Below are 23,017 nucleotides of genomic sequence, written 5' to 3' on the forward strand. Positions count from 1 at the left end.
CCCCGTCTCGGAGCTCTTTCACAGCGCAAATGGTTTAGTGGTAAAATCCAACGTTGCCATCGTTGGGCCCCCGGTTCGATTCCGGGTTTGCGCATTTTTTTTCTTTTTTATATTCGTAGGTAATATTAAATTCTATAAAAAAAGGTAAAAATATAAGTTTGGACGAGACAGGAATCGAACCAGTGACCTTCTGCTTGCAAGGCAGACGCGCTACCAACTACGCCACACGCCCTTAACTTTTTTATTTAAGTGATCAGTCTCATAAGAACTCGGAATGAAGAATCTTAGAAATTGTGAAATGTACGAATATTCACCAACATAGCTCATTCCAATTGACAATCAAGTTGTTACTACAATACCAGATGTTTCAGTTATGCCATGCAAACAATATTTACTATGAATAATTATTTAGTACTTCTCTCGCATTTGGCAACATACGATATAAAATCACATTATTATTATTATTATTTCTTTGTTGCTCGACAAGAAAACAATACTTGCTTCTAATTGACATATCAGGAAGATCTCCTTAACAGTGAAAGTAAGCCTCCGGGGGGCGCATACGCAATTTGCTGGATCCTCCACGTCTCCCCCACGTTTACCCACGTAATTTCACCGCATCCTGTGGGGGCGCGATTCTAATCGTCATCAAAGATCATCTTTCGAGCACACATTCAACCGCATACCAAGAAGCTGCATATCGAGTAAGAAATCTGTGGGGTAGGTGTATAATATAAATATATCCTACAATATCGAAGCATGGGCGTTCAATAGAAAATCAGATGGCTCAACATTATCATTCAAATATGAGTTCAAACGAGATTAAATCTTTCTCTTCAAAAGGGTCTATAGAAGAGAATGAAAACTCTGTCACAGATAACTCTGCAGGAGAAGCCATGAGAAGTTTAAAAAACAGATTCAAATTCAAGAACTTATTCGAAAAGATTGAAGATAGAGAAACTCCTTCAGAAGTTTACAACTGGAGAATATACGTCACGGCTATCATTGCATCTGCTGCTGCCATAATTATTGGTTACGATGGCGGTTTCATTGGAGGTACAGTTGCCTTAGATTCTTTCAAGACTGAGTTCAACTTAGATGATTCTGCTCATTCTGACTACATTGTTTCAAATGTCATATCTGTGTTCCATGCTGGGTGTTTTTTTGGTGCACTTGTCTCATATCCATTTAGCTATTACTTAGGAAGAAGGATTTCTTTGATAATTGCAGCGGTCTTAATAACGGTGGGATCTGCTATAATGTTAGCTGCCTCCCATGCCAATGGCTTAGGGCCACTATATGCTGGAAGAGTACTTTCTGGTTTGGCAGTGGGATTCTCTACGAATTTAACGCCCGTTTATTTGAGTGAGATCTCACCTCCAGCAATAAGAGGTAGAGTTATTGCATTATATGAAATAGGATGGAGAGTGGGTGACTTGGTTGGTTTCTGGATCAACTACGGTATTGATTCTCATATCCCAAGTTCAAAGAAGCAGTGGTTTATACCATTCGCGATTCAATTGATTCCTAGCGGGATGTTTTTGATTGGTAGTGTCGTAATGAGAGAATCACCTAGATGGCTATTCAGTGTAAACAAGTACGACAAAGCATTAGAGAATCTTGTTTATTTCAGAAACTTACCTGAAGATCATGAATATATTATTTATGAGGTAAATCAAGTTAAGGAATCTATTGAGCAACAAAAAAATACGGTTGGATTAGGTTTGTGGGATCCATTCTTTGAGGTATTTTTCAAAAACAGAAAGATTTTGTTCCGTTTGTGCATAACGTGTAGTCTATTCCTTTTCCAAAATTTCTTGGGAATCCAATCTATTAACTATTATTCACCGAAAATATTTGCCAGTTTAGGAGTTGATGGAACGAATGCAACCTTATTCTCAACAGGAATGTTTGGAGTTGTGAAATTCATTTGTACCTTCATATACGTGTTACTAATTGTTGATACATTTGGTAGGAGAAAAGCATTTATGTGTTCTTCCACAGTTTGTTCAATTTGCTTTTGGTATATTGGATCATACCTTAAAATTAATGACCCAACGAAACCTGGAGTCCTGGCTGGTCCTGGGGGTAAAGCTGCCATTGGAATGATGTATATATGGATAGCATCTTTTATATTGGCATGGTCTGGTGGTCCCTTTGTCGTAGGAAGTGAAGTCTTTGACCAGAATATTAGATCCTTCGTACAAGCCATCAATGCAGCAGTTAGTTGGGTTCCTATCTTCTTTATGTCTCGATTTACTAGTGAGATGATTGACAAAATGCACTATGGTATTTATTTCTTTTTTGCAGCCTTGGCTGTGCTCTCAATTCCATTTGTTTATTTCTGCCTACCTGAAACTAAAGGTATAGCATTAGAAGATATGGATAAATTGTTTGATCCAAAACTCCCTGCCAGAAGGGCTCACAAGGTTGTTTTAAGCAGTCTTAAATTGGAGAATGATATTAGGTTGCATGATAAGACGTTATTCAAAATGGACACGAATAAGTCGAACGATATTCAAAATATCGAAGATGTTGGGAAACTAATGATTAAAAATAATGACGTATAGCTTTTTAATTAAAAATGAATGCTATGATATAAATGTACTATGTGACTACACTTCATTTCTTCTCTTTCGTAATCTCGAAAATCTAATTTCAAATTAAATATACAACATATTAAAGAAAATTGAACAAAAAAAAAAAATAGAAATTGATAGCCACTTCTGGGTGATAATAAGATACAGTAAATTTATTTGCTTCAGCTAGCTGCTCATTTCTTTTCAAGGTCTTTTGCAACTTTTTTCCATTGTTCAATTTCTCTATAAGCCCTTTCTAGTTCTTGCTTAAGTTTTTCATTTGAAGCACTCAATTCAGAAACAGCTTGTTCTGTAAGCAACTTTTCTAAAGTCCATTTTTCAATGTTATTGCTTTCGTTTTCTTTTAATCGTTTTATATATTCGACACCTCTCTGCAAAATCTGGGACTTGTTTGTATCATTGGTGGGAATAAGAGCGGCCAATTCTTTGATCCCTTGATTGATTGATTCGCGTCTTCTTCTTTCGACTTCTTTATGATTTTCACGCCTTTGTCTGTGCCATTCATCAGAGCCATGTTGTGGCTTACTCATCCCTGATGACTTAGGCATACCAGTGGGCTGAACATGAGAGAGCCCAGGACTGTGCTGATCCAGAGAAGGTGACTGTGATTGTGGACTTTGTTGGCTAGGAACTACCTGTTGCCTGAAAGCATTTTGATAAGCCAAATGTTGTTGTAACTGTTGTTGCTGGTGTTGATGCTGTTGCGAGTTTAAAGCAGCAGCAGCATTTGCTGGCTCGTTCGAGGATGCCGCGGCAGCTGCAACAGCTGCGGCCGCAGTTGCAGCATTATTTTGATCATTATGTTGACCACCGTAAGACAGCTGTTGACCCAAGAGTTCGGAATCAATGGCAATTTCATCTTTCTTGCCATCTGCTTTCACCTTCTTTTCGAGCTGAGAACCAGCTTCTTCGGCCTCTCTTTTAGACATATTTCAGGGGAAAAAAAAAAACAACACTAAATACTATACAAAAAGGGCGTCAGTAATCTTTGTTTTGTTTAGGAACAACATACGCTTTGCAATACTACTTACTCTTCTTTTCAATGTAAATAAGCACTCTGGTTCTTATTTTTTTATGTGTGCTGCGGCAGTCTTTGTTTGATTGCAAAATCAAATTAATCTCCAAACTGCTCTGATAAAATAGAAATGTTTGGTGCCAGAAAAGACAGAATGACTTTCACGAGGATTTTGCCTCACATGTGTTTCAGGTGATTATATAAAAGTTGATGATTTTATCCGGGTAAAAGGTTATGTGCTCCGTAATATTAAATTATTTCTTACCGCGCGCAAGCTACATAATAGCATAGTTTAAAGTGATGAACGAGATCAAAATAAAAATATATGCTAGGTGCAGGATGTTTTGGATCATGAAGAAGCCTCTAAGAAGAACCAAAGAACTAAGCAAATAATAGGAAGCAGCCTCAGCTTTTAAAATATTAAGTAAAATATTTTGCCAGTCACAATGAATTACAGAATTGAATGGAAGTAGATATCAGGGAATATTATGGTGGTGGAATGATAGGGACGTAAACTGAATGCTGTATCATCGTCGACCTTCATGACGATTTCTATGGAGTCCATTCCAAAGCTCTAGTACCATAAAGAAAATTCTTGGAGTCCGATTGCAATGATTTTGCCTTCTAATCTTTGTAAGAACTGTAATACCGGATATGAGGCTTTTTTTCATCTTAACCTCAACGGTTCATTAGATCTGTATACTTATCGTCCGACATATAGTAAGAATCCACAGTTTGAACAAAAGAGCACGTATATAGGTTGTCTAGTATCTCCCAAGGCCAAGAGGTACGTGGTTTCTTATAATAATAGAACGCTTAAAAATGTTTGGAAGGTGCTTATGCCGAGCAATTAAACCATCAAGACTGTTGTCGCTATGTCAAAATAGGACCATTTTTTTAAACTTGAGGGCGCCCTCTGCGACCAGGTATGTGAGAGACGGTTTATTTCGCATAGGATGTACTCAAATGAAAAGACATATCCAATCCTCTCACGTATTACTGAAAAATGATGATAAGAATTCATCGAAGGTTTTATTCGGAAAGGAAGTGTCTACATCGGAATTCGGCATGATGAAGTCTCTTTTGGCAACGATATGGCCCAAGAATAAACCAGCATTTAAGTTTAGGGTAATTTTGGCATTGTCGCTATTGATTGGATCAAAATTACTAAACGTTCAAGTGCCTTTCTATTTCAAGGACATAATCAATGGCATGAATTTGGATTGGGCATCAGAATTGGGAACTGTTGGGACCGTCGTAGGATCTCTTATCCTTGCGTATGGTGCTGCGAGGTTCGGAGCAGTGTTATTTGGAGAGTTAAGGAACGCTGTATTTGCCTCAGTGGCTCAAAGTGCAATCAAAAGAGTAGCATCAGATACCTTTAAGCATTTATTGAATATGGATCTTCAATTTCATCTATCGAGGCAAACCGGGGGTCTTACAAGAGCAATTGAAAGAGGAACAAAAGGCATAAGTTACGTTCTTAGCGCCATGGTGTTTCATATTATTCCTATTTCGTTTGAAATTTCAGTAGTTTGTGGAATCTTGATTTATAACTATGGATACTCTTTCGCAGCTGTGACTCTAGCTACGATGCTCAGTTACTCTTTATTCACCATTAAAACGACAGCTTGGAGGACTGCATTCCGGAGGCAGGCTAATAATGCAGATAATCAAGCGGCCAATGTTGCTCTTGATTCATTGATCAATTATGAAACAGTAAAGTATTTCAATAGTGAACTGTATCAGATGTCGAAATACGAGTCTGCTCTTACGAAGTATCAGAATGCAACTATAAAGGTAGCAACTTCTTTGGCATACTTAAATAGCGGTCAAAATTTAATTTTCACAAGTGCATTAACTGCAATGATGTATATGGGTTGTCAAGGCATTGCTACAGGCGGTTTAAGTGTTGGTGACTTGGTTTTAATAAACCAATTAGTATTTCAGTTATCAGTTCCTTTAAATTTCTTGGGATCAGTATATAGGGAACTAAAGCAATCATTGTTAGACATGGAAAACTTATTTCAATTACAGAATTACTCAATCAAAGTCAAAGATGCGCCCAACGCGCAGCCATTACTTTTGAACAACTCTGGGGTTCCTGGTGAAATTAAATTTGAAAACGTCACATTTGGATATCACCCAGATAGGCTTATTTTGGATAAAGCTACATTTACGATACCACCTGGTCAAAAGATTGCAATCGTGGGTCCATCTGGTAGCGGTAAATCTACAATTTTAAGATTGATATTTAGATTCTATGATGTTAATCTGGGAAGAATTCTAATTGATGGCCAAGATATATCGAAAGTTACTTTGGATTCATTGCGAAAATCAATCGGAATTGTTCCTCAGGATACTCCTTTGTTCAATGAATCAATTCTTGAAAACATCCGATATGGTGATGTTAAGGCTACTGATGATGAGGTGAGAGATGTAATCAGAAAAGTACAATTGAATCCTCTTATCAAGGATTTGCCTGAAGGTTTAAATACCATAGTAGGAGAGAGGGGTATGATGATTTCAGGTGGTGAGAAACAAAGAATAGCAATTGCAAGGCTCCTTTTGAAAAAAGCACCAATTACCTTTTTTGACGAAGCGACTTCAGCTTTGGATACTCATACAGAGCAGGCACTCCTCAGAACATTGAGGACTATTTTCAAAGAAGAGAAAAATACACACGTCTCAATCGCTCATAGACTTAGAACCATAGCTGATGCTGATAAAATAATTGTGCTCGAAAAAGGAAAAGTTAAAGAGGAAGGTTCACATCAAAAGTTGCTAGCAATTTCAGGAGGTTTGTATGCTGAGCTCTGGAATATTCAAGAAAATCTTGATATCGAGGAAGAATTAGTGAGGTCTCTGGAAGAGCAGGAGTCAAATTTGAGATGAAACATTTTGCCTGTGTAATATACTATACGTTTATTTAACAATTCTCTATCTACAAGGTTAATTGTATATACACTAACATCTTGAAATGGGCTGCGTAGATATCTGTTTAAGATTCACACTTATTCGGTTGGTAGATTTTTCGTTAATGTTTCGTAAAATTTACCTAAAGTAATATTATGAACATTTTTTTTCTGTAAATTATCTATCAACAATTTTAGCCCATGTTCTGGCAATTTTTTTAATTTTTCCGCCACGAAGTCATTCTTTAGTTCCAAAAGCGTAGCGTCGTGTTGCATTAGCTCACCCAAGATAATCTCTGAAATATTTCTTACAGTGACTGATAATTGCTTGGAGTACTCAGATCCTTGTCTTAGCGACTTCAAAACCCATTGATCATAGTGCAACAGATACCACTTAAATAATGACAAAATCTGATCTTTAGATGAGTTGTACTGATAACCAATTAGACCAAGTTCAATGCATCTTGAATCAATGTTACTACTTATAAAGTTCAATGTCTTAGATAATAAGTCATCTTTCGTTGTAAAAGTTAATGATGATAAAGCTACTGTTTGAATTTCATCACTTTTAGCATTAGTATGACCTAAAACAGATGTGTTGGAATTTCTCACAAGTTCAAGCACTTTTTTATAATCTTTCTGGTTTGAAGTATGAAGAAATGAGTTGAAAATAGACGGTAATAACTCCATTGGAGTAAAAGTCTTGGATATTCCAGAACTAATGAAATTTTTAAACAACTTTCTCGTAAGTACCAGGATCTCTTCATTCCCAATGCCCAATTGCAAAATTGCATTTCGGGCGTTCATTTCGTCTCTATTATAATCAGATGATAGTTCACCCAAAGTGTTCCATTTGGATACTTTGTTGAATATTCTCTTAACAAATCCATCTAACCATTTCTTGTAGGTAACAAAATCACTGAAATGACGTAATATTACCGTAATCTTATCTAAATAACTCAATGCCACGCACAATACTTTATAATCCGTGATCCATTGTTCATTCGAAAGGGAATTAACAATACAGATAAATGATACTAGCATTTCAGATGATGATACATCAGTTTCTAAAAGCTTTCCAAGGTCATTCAAGATTGAAATCAAGTCTGCAGTAGATAATAAGTTAAGAGGGATTTCCTTGACGACTTGCTTAATTATATCTGATGATAATATCACCCTATAGTAGCCTCCCTTGTTACAGTTTGCAGTAACGAAATCCTTCAATGGAAGTTCAAGAGAAAGTTCTTCTTGATCTAAAATCTTGTTAACGACTTTATTTTCTTTTCTATCATGAACTCTAAGAAGCAAAGGAACATGGTAGACATTTGTGGCAGCAGTAATGTTGCTGTTTGAACCTATGCAATACCTCTTTTGCTTGATAACTAAAGATCCATTCACTTGACTTAAAAACAACAATGGATACCCAGCATAACTCAACCACGAGTAAATGAAAGCATTTAAATCAAATGAGGTGAGGGTGTCTAAGTGATTCCAAACCTCAAATAGTTTAATAGTTTTATATTCAAATTTCTTAATAATATTCAGAAAACCTGTGAGCATTACAGAAAAGTTGTCGATCTGTAAAGTTTGTGAATCTAATTTTTCATTTTGCATCACGTAACCTATCATTCTCAAAAGAATTAAGCCCTTTTGGTAGGCATCATTATCGAAAATGACAGATGTAGTTGTTTTCTCTCCACCTTCGATACGTTTCATATAATCGGCAATTGGTAAAATTTTCGGCTCATCATTCGCATCAAAGACATCTCTATCCATTAGTTTTTCATATTCGCCAATCCAATCGATTTCGTAGCCACAACCAAAAGTGTTCTCTGAAATTGAAACGACCAAATTACCTAAGAACGTCGCAAAAGATTCGTTAAACCATAGGGAGCTCCAAGAATCAAACGTTACTAAATTTCCGATCCACTGATGTACTAATTCATGTGCAACGAGTTGTTTAACGTCACGTTTGACGCCGTCTTCGCTCTTGAATTCATCCACCAAAAGATGACCAGAAAGTACGGTAATTAGGCCCCAGTTTTCCATTGCACCATCACTAAGAAATGGTAAGGATATAAAATCCAATTTCTTCAAGGGGTATTTCCTGTCTAAAAGCCCCTCCAATAAAGGTAAGTATTTGACAGTGGAATTTAAAGCAACTCTAGCTTTGCTACTCTCACCTATTGCAGTGTAAACCCTTACTGGCACCAGTAGATCACTATTTTCAAGGTACTCAAAATCCCCAATAGCGAACCCGAATACGGATGGGGCTATAGGAGGTGTCGTTTCAAACTTGAAATATGATCTCTCTGTGAGAGGTATCTGCTCTGGTTCTACGCACAATGGGCTGACTGATACTACTTTAAACTTAGTGAGAGTTTCAATAGACAACTTAATCGGTACCTTCAAATATAATTCGTCAATTAACGGAAACAACATCTTTGAAAAAGCTGGTTGCGTATGTGTTGCTAAAACATAATTGTCAGATCTGCCCGATATATTATCCAAATAATTTGTCTTGAACAATCCATAAGTAGGATCACTATATGTCTTAATAGTTTTAAGCTGCCCCATGTAACAGAGGCAGATTTTAATACTATTGTTGGATACATTATATTCATCAGTTGTTGTCAATTGAATTTGGTTCTTTTGTTTCAAGTAGCTCACTTTCAAAGAAGATTCATTTTCTCCTGAAATCACTGATGCTTTCGTCACAACAATGTTTAACGCATGAAGGTAAAAGTCAAATTTCTTAGGTTTCTGACCTCTGTATCTTTCATTTTCAATCAAATGGATTACAACCTCACCCTTGAAGTTCGGCTTCAAGTGATCAATGCTTAGCTTCAAATCATACAAATATGGTACTAAAAAGTTTTTTATAGTCAATGGAGTTTCATGTACATCTTCCGGCGGATATAAATTCAGCACACTTGTCTCTTCTGGCATTCTTATTTTTTCAGGTATTTCAATGCCCAATAACTATAAATTTTTCGCATCTCAAGAAAATATTGTGCTTTAGATCTAGATATGGTCAGATATACGATTTCAACTTCAAGTTAACACACAAAAAGAGATCATCATGTATTTAGGAAGTTTTGGATAGATATTCAGGTATTCTTAGCATTTTTAAGAGACAAGAGATAAGAAATTGGTTGGCCGTTTAAAAGCAGCTCAGAACCTGATGATCCCGTCCCATAATATTTATATCCCAAAGAAAGGATCCCGTATCAATTTGAAATTCCACAAGTACCATGAACTTATGCTCTGCTTTCAATATGCTCTCAAAGGATCAAGATGTTATTCTGTTCCCATTTGTGTCAATTCTAATTTTTATGTATATAATTAGTAATAGCGGTTCTCTTTCTGGGGCATTTAGCGCCTGCATATGTAAACTCTTTTCCCCAACAATAATTTTTTCACCGAGAGTAAGAGCAAAAGGCAGCACCTGTCGTATAGAATCAAAGATATATATATACACATATATATATATAACGAGCCATAAATTAGATCAGTTCGTGAAAAATAGCTCAACTGTCTTGAAATTGAATGGTTGTTTTCAGATACAAGTAAGAGAGTGTTCCTCAATTAAGACTTCATTTGTGGAAAAAAGAGCTTTAATTTTAACGGCACTAGATCTCACTAAGTCCATTAACTTCCAATCGCTTATGGAGACAGCAAACGGATCCATATCTCCGGAGTATATTTCATATTTGGAGCATGCTGACCCAGGCACGATCAAGATTGACTGCTCAGGCGCTTTTATCGCCAATGGAGACATATTAAGAGATCAGTATGAGTCACCTGCTGCCTCTGACAGTCCATCACCAGAGATCTCCTCGGAGTCAGATGCTGAAGAGGAAAATTCGAACGGACTTTATCTGGGAGAGAATTTGGAAGATGTAAAGGCGCTATCTGTGGCAGATGATAATGTTGAGTTAGCTAGAAATGAAGATTACGATATTTCCAAAAATATTAATTTACCAAAGCACAATTCCGAAGTAATTCATATATCTGTTGATATTGGAGGAACCTTGACAAAGTTAGTGTATTTTACAAAGAGCAAGGTAATATCTGGTGGTGGTAGATTACACTTCAGAGATTTTCAAACGGGGAACTTTGCTGATGAGGTTTTGGAATTTATGATTAAGCTTATCCAAAAGTCAATTCACAAACGATCATATCCACCAATCACGTATATCATGGCTACTGGAGGAGGTGCACATAAGTTCTATCTGTTAATGAAAGATACATTTAGTAAATACAAATTGCCAATGAAAATTATCGCTAAAGATGAAATGGAATGCTTGATTCGCGGATTAGATTGGTTGATAACTAAAATTCCGCATGAAATTTTCACATATGACTTGAAAGAAAACAATACTCGATTCATTCCAAATAGAAAAGATGAAAATATTTATCCGTATTTATTGGTGAATATAGGTAGCGGCGTTTCAATGATAAAAGTGGTAAGGCCAGGTCCAGGGGGTTTTGAAAGAATTGGAGGTTCTTCTCTCGGTGGAGGCACCTTGTGGGGACTTCTCTCTCTCTTGACTGAAGCTGAAGATTACAATGAAATGTTGGAAATGGCTCAAAGAGGTGACAATGAAAACATAGATTTATTGGTTGGTGACATATATGGAAGTAACTATAACAAAATCGGATTAAAATCAAGTCATATAGCTTCTTCTTTTGCGAAAGTTTTCAAACGCTTGAGATTTAGCAAAAGTAAGAAAAAATTAACACCTGCTGAGAAACTTGCTCAATTCAAACAAGAAGACATGGCTAGATCATTATTGTATCTGATTTCTAATAATATTGGACAGATTGCTTATTTGCAAGCTGTCAGGTTCGATTTGAAGAGAATCTATTTTGGAGGAAGCTATATTTCAGGTCATAAACAGACCATTCACACGTTGAGTTATGCCGTCAACTTTTGGTCGAATGGTGACATGCAATCTTATTTTTTGAGGCACGAAGGCTATTTAGGTAGTGTGGGTGCCTTTATCATGGGACCTAATAGTGAATCAATCAAAAATGCTGCTCAACCTCGGCTCAGTAGCATCAAATCATGATTTATGAACATTTAATGATTTTTTTAAATATAGTGGGCATGTTTGAATCTCTCATGACAACTGTTGTCAAGCAATCTTATTTATACATTTATATTCAACGTGAATACACAATTATTTATTAAAGATTCAATACTATGTTTATTGAGCGGGGAGGTTACACAAAGAAGTGTAGGAACTAAATTTTTTTAAGTACATTTACCACTTTACATATACTCAGTTAATATAAATAAATAGAAACAATCTAACGTCTTAGAGGAGAAGTGAAGATTATTTGTGCTTTATTATAGAGTACCAAAATGACTGATGTTGACTCAGGAGTCTATAGCCTACCTACAAATAATTCAGAGAGAAATAAACGTTTGGCAAAACCCGTATCTTCATCAATAACTGATTCCAGATATTTATTTTCGACCCAAGCATCTGAAAGCCCGGTACATGCGTTCAACTCTGAGTGGATAGATACTTATGATACACCAGTTAAAACGAAGACAGAAACCGAACAATCTCGTAATTCCAAAAATAACTTCGGTACCGCTCAGCACCCAATTGATCAAAAGTTTGAAACTCCAATGAAAGCAAAATCATCAGTAACAATGGTGACACCTGTGAGTGAGTTGAAACAAGAGGATGTAGTGGTGAGTGGAAAGAGTAGACTGGCTACACCAGAATTGGCTGGAAAGAAACCTAAAGTTACATTTTGGGATGTAATCTGGGTGCTTATGAATGATATGGCAGGTAAAGATAAAATGGCGAAGATTTGCCAGTATTCGTTGAGATTGACTCTTCACTATACAAAAGAAGTTCTGTCTTATATGAGTGATGATTTGCTTAATATAACGGTTATCAGACAGAGGTACAATAATACAGAAAAACAATTAGAATTAATGAAGAATTTTTTCAAGCATCCTTCAGATTTCATGAAAATAGTGACATTGTTAACATGCTCAATCTTAAGATCAAGATTAACTGGGGTTGTAAACGGAATATCCATTTACAGGCAATTCGGACGGTTTGGGAAAACACCATTCAGAATTAGGAATCTTATAAAAAAACTTCAATCAAATTATGATCCTAACACGCGTACTCTTAATATAAATAATTTGGCAAAGTCATCTACCATATCTGATATTACATCATTGTACTATGGTATAAACGACGAAACGTTGTTACTTTTTAAATTGAAGTTTTTTACTAATAAGCGATTTCGAGCTTTTGCTTCTAGGCATGAAACTTTGGCTTGGTTTCATGAATCGGTAATCAATCTTTATATATTATACGAAAAGCTAAAGTTGTTATCTCAACAGGAAATGGATTTAAAAATCCAAATTCAAGTTAAGAATAAAGCCAAATCATTATCGAAACAATTGTTAGGTGGATTATCTTCTCATCAGCTTGAGTACCCATTGACAGAAGGCGATGATATTAAATTGCTAAAAGACGTTCAATTTAAAAAACATAATGCTTATTTGGACGTATACAAATATTTATCTGATTTTGTTTTCACGTTCTATCCCACTTTTGGATTACCACTACCTTTCAGTACTTTACAGATATGGTTAGGAATAAGTGCAGCTACATTTAGTACCTTAAAGTTATATCGCGAAGCCAAAAAGAAGCTTCTTGATCTGGCCAAAAAGAAAATGACTTAAGCAAGGAAGTTATTGATATACACCCCCTATTACCCTCATAATGTTTCCGTTTCGACTTAGTGTAAAATATAGAGAAATTTTATTAACAATCTTCCTGTAATATATCGTCAATTGTTACGTCTTCAGAGACATTAACAGCTCTCTTCCAAAATTTTGACAAGTGCCGCTCTCCTGAATCGCAAGCAATGAGTACAATCTTATGGCCAGGACCATACTGGTATGCAATTTTAAGGGCTGCTACACAGTTCACTGCAGCAGATGGACCCCAAAATATTCCGTCGTTAAGGCAAAGATATTTAGCCATTTTTGCTGCCTCGTCGTCATTTACCCGAATAGCTTCATCAATATAGCCCTCACCTTGTTTAAAATTTCGAGTAAGTCTGTTAAGTCCTATTCCCTCAACGATAGTATCAACTTGGTGTCGTCTTCTTGTTCCCTCTTTTTCAACTGTATCATACATTACGCCATAGTTAATCCTATTGGCCAAGCCAGAACCCTGGGGATCTGCCAATATAATCTTGATATTCTCGTCTTGTTCCTTTAAAAATTTTGACACGCCAGTAATGGTCCCACCTGTCCCAGAACCAGTGATAAATAACGAAATGTCATGCTCCATCTGCTTCCAGATCTCGGGTCCCGTCGTTGAGTAATGTACTTTCCAATTAAACTCATTCTCAAATTGATCAGCAAATATAGCATTCCTTGGATCATCATGATTTGAATTTATCTCGTCGGCGAGTCTGCGTGCAATATTTGTATATTGGTCAGGATCTACAATAGAAGCAGGCTTGACCAATTGTATTTCCGCACCCAATGATCGTAACAACATTATCTTCTCAGGCGAAGTATCATCTGGAAGGCATATATGAGCTGTATATCCTAGAGCATTTGCCAAAGTGGCAAATGAAATGCCTGTGGATCCAGAAGTACCTTCAAAAATAATGTCACCGTTGCCAGGTTTAAGCCTGCCCAATCTTTCATTTTCTCTTATAATTGATAATGCAACCCTATCCTTGGCACTCCCTGCTGGATTAAATAGCTCCATCTTAGCATATATTTTGCAGCCTGTTAAACTAGACAACGATTTGATTTCGATTAATGGAGTATTCCCAATCAATGATTCTATTCCTCTACTCTTAGGAGGTAGCAGAGTCAACCTCTCAGGCTCTGTCTTGAAATCATCATAAAGTCGTTTAAAAATGATAAGCGCTGACGTTATAGATGCTGCAGCAGCCAATAATGATCCCCATTTTTGCATCCCCCAGTATGTATTATTGGAAACTTAGGTACTGTAAGACTCAAGAGTCATCGTAGTACAAGGATGCGTGCTCGACCTGAATAATACATTTGTGACACAAACTGACCCCTCCCCGCTCAGTTGCAGATAAATTCACGCCAAAAAAAAAAAAAAAAAAGGTGAGAAAGCTGCTTACTGTCTGCATTCGACCTGCTGCCAAATGTCTGACAATTTTATGGATTGACTAATCAATATTGGTTAAGATTAGTCAGGACAGTTACTAAACCCGCTTCAGACTGTGTACAGCTTAACATTATTGACCATTCAATGGTTTGACGTGTATAGCAGGGCTTGAAAATCCGTTTCTTTGGTTCCACAACCTGCCTCTGCTTGTCCTTCAACGTTATAACTTATATGTCTCTCTCACCTACGATCCCGCTAAATTTCGCACAGGAACGGGTCGGGAAAGTTATTTAGTCCGAATTAAGTACACTGAAATATAGGGAACTTTTTTGTCGGCCGATCACATATTCTCGAAACCCTACCCCAGCCATAAAAAATTTACGCAAATATTGCATTACAACGATAATATAAACTACGCTAACGTATCTTCAAAGTTAAAATTTTAAGAGTTTAAGAATTAACTGCACTTGTAGCCTTTAAATCATTCAACGCCAACTTTCAAATCGTATCGGAACGCTCCAAGTAGCAGTGCATTATGGCTCCGAATGTGAAGCAAGAGAACAAAGAGTCTGTTCAAGAAAGCAGGACCACCAACGGCAAATCACAAGAAAGACCAAAGGCTTTCACAATCAAATACAAACGTCCAAGAGGTAGTAGGGCTTGTTCTGTTTGCAGGTCGAGGAAGGTCAGATGTGATGCGGAAATACACATACCATGCACCAATTGCATTACTTTTGGGTGCGAGTGTGTGCTACCAGAAGTCAAGAAAAGAGGTAATTCCACTGGAGAATCTAAGCCTAAGAGGAAGCATACTGAGACTGTAGGACTAGGATCAAAAGAAAGAAATGGAATTCATGAAAATGATGATCGATTGGATGGAGTTTCTGGTGAAGATGGCAAGGGAGGGGGAAATGAGCCTATATTGAATATCTCTCAAGTGAGTGTTCCCCCATCATTGACTTCAAACTATAAAAATAGGCCATCCATGCACAAAAGAGAAATGATGAGTAGTAAAAGTAAGACATCTTTGACATTTTTGGGGTCTTCGTCAATTGGAGATGTCGCTCAAAAGGTCGGTGAAAACCACGTACAATTGACGGAAGACTTATTTGATGTGAGTGATAACTCACTAGATTCAGTAGAGTTGGAGATCTTAAAATTGAGAGGTGCATTTCTCTTGCCTTCAAAAGAATTGGCGTCAGATTTGATAAATTCTTATTTCGAGCATGTACATCCACTTATGCCTGTGATCAATAGAACAGAATTTATAAAAAAATTTGAAGATCCAAAGGACAGTCCTTCTCTAATGTTATTGCAAGCAGTCTTATTATGTGGTTGCCGAGTTTCACAGAACCCTTTGTTATTAGATTCCAGAGGCTCTAATGGATTGGCGTGCTTGACTTTCTATAGAAGGGCAAAGGCTTTGTATGAGACTAACTACGAGAGCGATGCTATTTCAGTTATACAAACCTTAATTTTGATAGGCTCTTATTGGGAGGGTCCGGAAGACGTAACGAAAAATTCTTTTTATTGGACTAGAGTTGCTGTAGGGTTAGCGCAAGGCTTTGGATTGCACCGAGACATCACCAGTTCTGCAAGGTTGACTCAAGTTGAGAAGAAGATTTGGAGAAGAGTGTGGTGGTGTCTTTTTGAAAAAGATCGCAATGTGGCTATTGCATTTGGTCGGCCCTTGACAATAGATCTTTCAGACTGCGATGTTCCAATGTTGACACTTGATGATTTTAATGAGGATGACCCAGATACTGGCACAGTGTCACCTTATGAAGTCAACGAAACCCAAGCACTTTACTTCATCCATCTAGTAAAATTAGCAGAAATAACAGGAATTATTATAAAACACCAGTATACTGTCAAATCTGAACTGTTTAAACGAAACAATAATTTTTCTATCATAAAGCATTGTGATATGCTTATGGGTGTTTGGTTTACGAATTTGCCATCACAACTTGTCTTTTCATTAGCAAATACTTCAACACAAAACTTTTATACATGTTTGTTGAATGCTCAATATTATAACAGATTATACTTGATACACCGATCAAATTTGTTAAGAATGGCACGATCAAGCTCCACGAACCCAAACAACTATAAATATCCTTCTTGGGGTATATCATTTCAGGCTGCTAGAATGATATCAATAGTATCCAAGATTTTACTTGAAAAAGATCAGATTAAATACTGTCCTGTCATGTTTGTCTATATTCTTTTCAGCGCCTTGGTCATGTTAATTTATCATGTTGATTCTCCAAATAATGTCATTGCGTCGACAGCTTCTGATTCCTTATTCGTCTCAAGGGCAGTCTTGAGAGAATTGGGAAAATTCTGGCCGATTGCTGGTGTTTTACTAAAGTTATTTGACAAGTACGCGAATGACAAAATCAAGAGGGCTAAGGTAATAGAGAATAATACTAAAGTAGCTGAATATCAAGAGAGAGTGGCGGAGAGTCGGGCTATAAACAATGACGCTAACCTAACACCGCTATATGATATGAGAAAGGGCCAAGATAAGTTTCAGGGAAACAACATACAATCTCCCACCGTTGCACTGCAAACTTCAGGAATATCTCCAAGGGAAGGATCATATGGAAGCACGATTAATGCCCAGTCACCTACAATTGTTCATGATCCAAAACCAAATATCGAGGATCTTGTTCAACAATTTAAGAGACCCACCACACAAGCACACGATTTCAAGGACAAAAAGGAGGATACTTCCCCTTCATCATCAACTTCTTTCCCCGATATTTCTTTAGTCACAGAAAACATGCCAACCCAAAACTTTTTCGAAAATTTTCAACCTAAGCAGTTATTTCCTATTGCTAATAGCAGTCTTCCTTCAACAAGAGTGCAATCTCCAACACCAGTGGCTAATATTGGTAATGGTGCGCCTGTTTCTGAAAATGCTTACAATACATCTCAAGGTGATGAGCAACATATGAATACTCTTTCGGGTGATATGTTTGATACAAATTTCGTTGACAGTTCTTACATCGGCATGAATTTACAATCAGGAGTGGAGGATAACATTTTCAATTCAGAGATTGGTTCTTTATTTAATTTTTAAATACTTGCAATCCTCCGTCGGTAGTTATAATGGCCAATAAAAAGTGACTATGTAGGTTTTAATTTTCAATAAATGTTCAATGACGCTTATTCTTGAATCTGTGTTTATGCTTTACCCTTTCAAGGTTTTCAAATATCTCTTCTCTTCTTAACCTTTGGCTGTACCCAATAAAATTTTGAACCACGCTCTCGTAGATTTCAAAGTTTTTCGTAAGTTCTTTTAAATGATCATTCCATATCAGACTCAATGTTGTCAATTCGTCATAATTCTTCTTAAATTGATTCAACTTCTCGTCCAAAAGCTCCTCGTTCTTTATCTCTTGCAAAAACTGTATACTTGAGTTATTCAAGCTATCTGTTTCAATCTTCGACAAGATTTCCGGTGTCAATTCAATGTAATTCCTTTTGTCGTCGTTAGATATATGCAATGATGAAATATCTGGTATACTGAACCCACTCCAATCAATATCCTCTTCTGTGATAGTTCTTTTTCTTCTCTGTATTATGTGAGTAGGCTCCAGTGTTATACCAGGTTCAAGTTCATCCAAATTGATAGGTATTCCTAATTTAATTAATAGATTATGTCGAATACTCAGTCTAGTCCAATTCGGAGGCTTTAATCTTGGTAAAGTCGACAAATCGTAGAGCATTTGTGATGATTTATCAAAAATCAGGTCCTCATTGATACCAGTATTAGAATCTATGGCTTTAATGCCGCTGAACAATTTATCTACTAGTCTAGCAATATTTGCTTCAAAATTAGAATCGTCACTTGTGCCTTCTGAGAATCGTATTCTATCCTCATACGTCAAATCTTTGATGCCACTTTCTCCCATGTCTATATCTTCATCATATGAGGCCTCGTCGAATGACCCAAAATCACTATCGTCTCCATCTTCGGTTACTTCATTCATTTCATTATTTGCTATTTCAGTTGCACGTCCTTCATCTTTCATATTTATATCACTGTCAACGTTTTTGCCAGGAGACAAATTTCCTAGAGAAAGGCCCCCATTTGTGTAGTCATTCGAGTCTGTCGAAGCCACTTCAATTTCATTGGACATGCTATTATTTCAAAACTATGTTACTGAATATAATCTTTTCACTAATATATCAATAAGAAAAATACTTTACACTACAAAGTTACCGCGATTCACTTCTTGAACAATAAAGCCTATCTCTACTTAAAAGATGGAAGCAGTAATTTTAGACATTGAGGGTACGATATGCCCTATAGCTTTTGTCAAAGAAACATTGTTTCCATACTTTTTGAAAAAGGCTCCTAAAGTACTTAAAAACCTCAGCTATCCATTGAAAAGTGATACAGCAGATAAATACACTAATGTTTTATGTCAATTTCCACTTGAGAGCATAGTATCGTACGATAAATTGATAAGCCACATAGAAAATTTAGTTAAAAATGATATTAAAGATCATGTTTTGAAATCATTTCAAGGTTTAATATGGCAACATGGATATGACCAAGGGGAGTTAACTGCCCCAATTTATGACGATGCAATTGAATTTATTATGGCCCTGAAGAGGAAATCCAAAAAAATATACATTTATTCTTCAGGTAGCATTAAAGCTCAGCTTCTTCTATTCAAGCATGTTAAAAGGGGAGACGAAGTCCTCGACATGACTGATTATTTAAGTGGGTATTTTGATTTAGTCACAATTGGGAACAAGTACGAGGGAAGCTCATACTCCAAGATTCTTAAAGAGATAAATTATGAAAATAAAGCAAAAGATGTCTTATTTCTCACTGATAACATTCATGAAGCAGATGCTGCAATATCTGCTGGAATGCAAAGTAAAATAGTTTATAGACTGGGCAATCCAGCTCTAGATGAAGAAAGTAAGAAATTTGATGTTATCTATTCTTTAGATGAGCTCAAAATATAAATGCTTGGAACTACCAAATTATACTATTGTACACTTTTACATATCTCTAAACAATATATCAGCTGCGACCTCTTCGTTCTTTTCACAGGCCATGTAAACTTGAATCACTAAGTTTCTATCGAAACCTAATTCACACAATCTGTTGATGGCGCTTTCATCTTGCTCAGTCAATGCTATACGAACAGTGCCCCCTTCACTTTCACCTTCTGCACCCTCATCACCTTCGATCTCGAATCCTAAATCTTCACCACTTCCTCCTAAAAACGTCCTGATGAACCCTTCAGGGTCCTGTTGGATTAATGCTGCAACCTGTGGATTAGAAGCTGCCAACTGCTCTAATAATGGTTGAATTAATTCTGGATTAGACTGTAACGCTGTTCTTAATAATCCCATTTGCGCATCACCCCCCAAATCTCCACTTCCAGAAGAGTCCACAGCATCAGCTCCACCTGCACCGTCATGTTCGGCCCTAGCGGCTGCCGCTGCCGCTTCAAACAAGTTTTCTCCTTGTTCATCTTCCTCATTGGTGTCTTCATTTGCAGCTGCTGCGTCTTCATTCGTTGTTGATTCCGCTACTGGTTCTGAAGCTTCGGGACGTTGTAAAGACTCTGGAATGCCCGTTAACAAATATTCAACAGCACGGTGAGGATTATTAAAAGCTGCCCTCAAGGCAGTTTCAACTTGTGATCTTTCATATCCCATCTCCATAATATTACTGATCGTTGCTTCTCTTTCATCTCCCGCAGTGAAAATAGACCCAGGCTCTGCAGTGCTTTGTGTAGAAGAAGCAGGTTCAGTTGGTGTTGCATCATTTCCATTTCCAGTGGAACCCTCTCCTCTGTTCTCGCTATCGGGTGCAGTATCCTCCTTCTTAATTGCAGTAGACGCCGGTATGGGTGATTTTTTGGTCTTTGATATCATAAAAATGATAGAATCACCCTCTTTCACCTTGAATGATTCCAACGTCTTATCATCTTGCAAGACTTTTCCTGAATAGACAAATTTCAACTGAGATGGCTCGCAGTCTTTCTCCTGTGCTAGTTTTTCTTTTGTGGACAAAACCTATACCTGTTAGTTCTATAGGTTCAGACAAATCATCGAAGACATTGCGTATTGTTTGATATATTGAGGACTACTTACAGTATCTGATAATTCGACTTCAATTGGCACCTTTTGCTTCTTGAAATCTTTGAAAATGATTTGCATTTCGAACAATTGATCTTTTCTAACTTTCAACTTCCAATCCCTCTCGTCATCTGTTGTCGCTGATTAAAGAGTGGCGAGATTTTGAAAATGAATATTGTGATTTTGTGTCACTTTTAACATATCTCCAATATATGTTTAAGATATGCTACGATAAATCTACTACTGATTGTAATATTTGTTTCTAACGATGGCTAGAAGAAATAAAAGTAGCTCTGGCGTTAGAGGGCCGAACTCAGCGCTCACGGAATTCTTACGTACTGAGGGTATTACTGAAGCTTTTAGACAGAGAAGGGAGAGGCAGCAGAGGAATGAAGAGCAGGGCGAGAGCGAAGATATAGAAGATAGGAATATTAGTAATGTTCAAGAAATATCTGAGAATGATGTCAGTAGTTCAGAATCTGCAACTGGGAGAAGAAACGTAAGATCACAAACTGAGGAGGAATCTGATGAAGAAAGTCAGATAAGGGCTGCAGGCAGGAAAAAGAGAAGAGCAGCTAGAAGGAATAGAGGAGGCAACGGGTTTCCTAGCGACAGTGATGATGATTATGATGATGATTATGAGGGTAATATCAGCGATGACGACTTGAATGCTGATAGTTTTAAGAAGTTTGGAGAGGAAGATTCTTGTGTCGAATGCGGTGAAACATTTCATCTAACAGTCTACTCAAGGTATATTCGGGAAAAACGTGGGTATCTCTGTGAATCTTGTAATGAGGTACTCAAGCAGAAGGAGCGCTTAGCAAGAAAAAACCAACTTAATGCTCGGAAAAAGAGAAAGAAGGTGGCTCAGGCATTACTTGACAAAACCGTTGTTAAGATTCCAACGTTACAAGATATATGTATCAAAAAAATCACGGACAACATTAATGATGTGGATGTACTAGGAGACATAGGTCAGATGAACTTGAACAAAATATCTAAGATTTTGTCAAAAAACAGGTCTTTGAATGATTCTACTATGACTCTATTCTTATCGCCAGAATTAAAGTCATTAGAATTCTGGGATTGCTCCAACGTGGATTCAGACTCATTAAATAAAATTGCATCATATTGTTCTAACTTGGAAAGCCTAACATTATTCATGTGTGGTCAATTACATAATGACAATTTGAAATATTTTAGTTCCAACTTAAAAAGCTTGTCTCATTTAGCTTTAGATGGTCCATTTTTAATAAGTGAAGTTGCATGGCAGGAATACTTTGAAACTTCGGGATCTTCCTTGCAAAGTTTTGAAATCAGAAATACACATAGATTTAGTAACGATTCATTTATCAGCTTACTTGAAAATGCCGGTGCTAATTTAAAGCTGTTAAAGCTTTCAAGGTTAGATGGAGTAGATGCAGCATCCGTTTACGAACTTCTTCCACATTATATCCAGTCTAATAAGCTCCATGCTTTGGAGCTCTCCTATCCTTTAAGTGAAGAATTGATTTCCGATGATCTAATAATCAACATATTATCGGTTACAGGAGAGTCTTTAAGACATCTTACCTTGGATGGTTGCACTCAGTTGACTGATAGATTTCTTCTTGAGGGTCTCGTTAAATTTTGTCCTAACCTCACACACTTATCGTTGAACTACTTGGATCAGCTAACAAACGATGGCTTTTTTAGAGCATTTGAAGATTATGGCAATACCAATACTGGAGGGTTAATAGATGTGAAATTGGTAAAGTGCACCGGATTGGGGGATAATGGTATATATTCTTTGTTAAAGCATTCGTGTGCTACTTTAGTTGAACTAAACTTGAATGGGATTCACTCCATTTCACATGATTTCATTTTTCAGGTTTTCACTAGCGATTCGCATCCTGTAAAGATAGCCACTAGAAAGAAAATAGAATCAGGGAATGAGCAATTGAATAACACTGTCGATAAACCTCTTGAATTTTTTGAGAAACTTGATTTCCCTTTATTGACTGCAATGGATATTGGCTTTGTCAGAGCATTCGACAACGAAATTCTAGAATTAGTGTCTCGAGAATGTGAAAAGCTAGGTATCTTGGAAGTGTTTGGAGACAATAAATGCACCTCTCGTGCGAAAGTACCGCCAGGTTTGATTGTTATTGGAAGACAGAGTGATATTATTTAGTTTGGTTTAGATATTATGTTTACAAATGCATTAATTAGTATATACGTCATAATTGT

General features: G+C 36.8%; 13 protein-coding genes across 13 annotated transcripts; 7 read left to right on the forward strand and 6 right to left on the reverse strand.

The window, feature by feature from the left end:
- Window positions 1–2: 2 nt before the first annotated feature.
- Window positions 3–95, reverse strand: PRCAT00001343001 (uncharacterized protein; the record flags this gene model as incomplete). Its single annotated transcript, XM_062951123.1, has 1 exon — window positions 3–95. A coding segment is annotated over one exon (93 nt), but the record flags the coding sequence as incomplete, so codon positions are not given.
- Window positions 96–782: 687 nt separating this feature from the next.
- On the forward strand, window positions 783–2,570 carry HGT14 (Hgt14p; the record flags this gene model as incomplete). Its single annotated transcript, XM_062951124.1, has 1 exon — window positions 783–2,570. One exon carries the CDS (start codon window positions 783–785, stop codon window positions 2,568–2,570), a length of 1,788 nt encoding a protein of 595 aa, XP_062808157.1.
- Window positions 2,571–2,773: 203 nt separating this feature from the next.
- CBF1 (Cbf1p) lies at window positions 2,774–3,529 on the reverse strand (the record flags this gene model as incomplete). Its single annotated transcript, XM_062951125.1, has 1 exon — window positions 2,774–3,529. One exon carries the CDS (start codon window positions 3,527–3,529, stop codon window positions 2,774–2,776), a length of 756 nt encoding a protein of 251 aa, XP_062808158.1.
- A 908-nt stretch (window positions 3,530–4,437) lies between these two features.
- Window positions 4,438–6,510, forward strand: ATM1 (ATP-binding cassette Fe/S cluster precursor transporter; the record flags this gene model as incomplete). Its single annotated transcript, XM_062951126.1, has 1 exon — window positions 4,438–6,510. One exon carries the CDS (start codon window positions 4,438–4,440, stop codon window positions 6,508–6,510), a length of 2,073 nt encoding a protein of 690 aa, XP_062808159.1.
- A 119-nt stretch (window positions 6,511–6,629) lies between these two features.
- On the reverse strand, window positions 6,630–9,479 carry PRCAT00001347001 (uncharacterized protein; the record flags this gene model as incomplete). Its single annotated transcript, XM_062951127.1, has 1 exon — window positions 6,630–9,479. The coding sequence occupies one exon, from the start codon at window positions 9,477–9,479 to the stop codon at window positions 6,630–6,632; it is 2,850 nt and encodes a 949-aa protein (XP_062808160.1).
- Window positions 9,480–10,198: 719 nt separating this feature from the next.
- PRCAT00001348001 (pantothenate kinase) lies at window positions 10,199–11,605 on the forward strand (the record flags this gene model as incomplete). Its single annotated transcript, XM_062951128.1, has 1 exon — window positions 10,199–11,605. The coding sequence occupies one exon, from the start codon at window positions 10,199–10,201 to the stop codon at window positions 11,603–11,605; it is 1,407 nt and encodes a 468-aa protein (XP_062808161.1).
- A 296-nt stretch (window positions 11,606–11,901) lies between these two features.
- On the forward strand, window positions 11,902–13,254 carry PRCAT00001349001 (uncharacterized protein; the record flags this gene model as incomplete). Its single annotated transcript, XM_062951129.1, has 1 exon — window positions 11,902–13,254. The coding sequence occupies one exon, from the start codon at window positions 11,902–11,904 to the stop codon at window positions 13,252–13,254; it is 1,353 nt and encodes a 450-aa protein (XP_062808162.1).
- Window positions 13,255–13,336: 82 nt separating this feature from the next.
- On the reverse strand, window positions 13,337–14,512 carry PRCAT00001350001 (putative cysteine synthase; the record flags this gene model as incomplete). Its single annotated transcript, XM_062951130.1, has 1 exon — window positions 13,337–14,512. The coding sequence occupies one exon, from the start codon at window positions 14,510–14,512 to the stop codon at window positions 13,337–13,339; it is 1,176 nt and encodes a 391-aa protein (XP_062808163.1).
- Window positions 14,513–15,209: 697 nt separating this feature from the next.
- CTF1 (Ctf1p) lies at window positions 15,210–17,759 on the forward strand (the record flags this gene model as incomplete). The annotated part of the gene is made up of 1 exon (XM_062951131.1): window positions 15,210–17,759. The coding sequence occupies one exon, from the start codon at window positions 15,210–15,212 to the stop codon at window positions 17,757–17,759; it is 2,550 nt and encodes an 849-aa protein (XP_062808164.1).
- Window positions 17,760–17,835: 76 nt separating this feature from the next.
- On the reverse strand, window positions 17,836–18,822 carry PRCAT00001352001 (uncharacterized protein; the record flags this gene model as incomplete). Its single annotated transcript, XM_062951132.1, has 1 exon — window positions 17,836–18,822. The coding sequence occupies one exon, from the start codon at window positions 18,820–18,822 to the stop codon at window positions 17,836–17,838; it is 987 nt and encodes a 328-aa protein (XP_062808165.1).
- A 127-nt stretch (window positions 18,823–18,949) lies between these two features.
- Window positions 18,950–19,663, forward strand: PRCAT00001353001 (putative acireductone synthase; the record flags this gene model as incomplete). The annotated part of the gene is made up of 1 exon (XM_062951134.1): window positions 18,950–19,663. The coding sequence occupies one exon, from the start codon at window positions 18,950–18,952 to the stop codon at window positions 19,661–19,663; it is 714 nt and encodes a 237-aa protein (XP_062808166.1).
- A 36-nt stretch (window positions 19,664–19,699) lies between these two features.
- Window positions 19,700–20,869, reverse strand: RAD23 (Rad23p; the record flags this gene model as incomplete). The annotated part of the gene is made up of 2 exons (XM_062951135.1): window positions 19,700–20,725; window positions 20,804–20,869. 2 exons carry the CDS (start codon window positions 20,867–20,869, stop codon window positions 19,700–19,702), a joined length of 1,092 nt encoding a protein of 363 aa, XP_062808167.1.
- Window positions 20,870–21,056: 187 nt separating this feature from the next.
- Window positions 21,057–22,961, forward strand: RAD7 (UV-damaged DNA-binding protein; the record flags this gene model as incomplete). Its single annotated transcript, XM_062951136.1, has 1 exon — window positions 21,057–22,961. The coding sequence occupies one exon, from the start codon at window positions 21,057–21,059 to the stop codon at window positions 22,959–22,961; it is 1,905 nt and encodes a 634-aa protein (XP_062808168.1).
- Between the last annotated feature and the right edge of the window lie 56 nt (window positions 22,962–23,017).

Source organism: Priceomyces carsonii (assembly GCF_900007245.1).
Source record: "Priceomyces carsonii strain CBS4050 genome assembly, scaffold: Debaryomyces_carsonii_scaffold_1, whole genome shotgun sequence".
Taxonomy (NCBI): domain Eukaryota; kingdom Fungi; phylum Ascomycota; class Pichiomycetes; order Serinales; family Debaryomycetaceae; genus Priceomyces; species Priceomyces carsonii.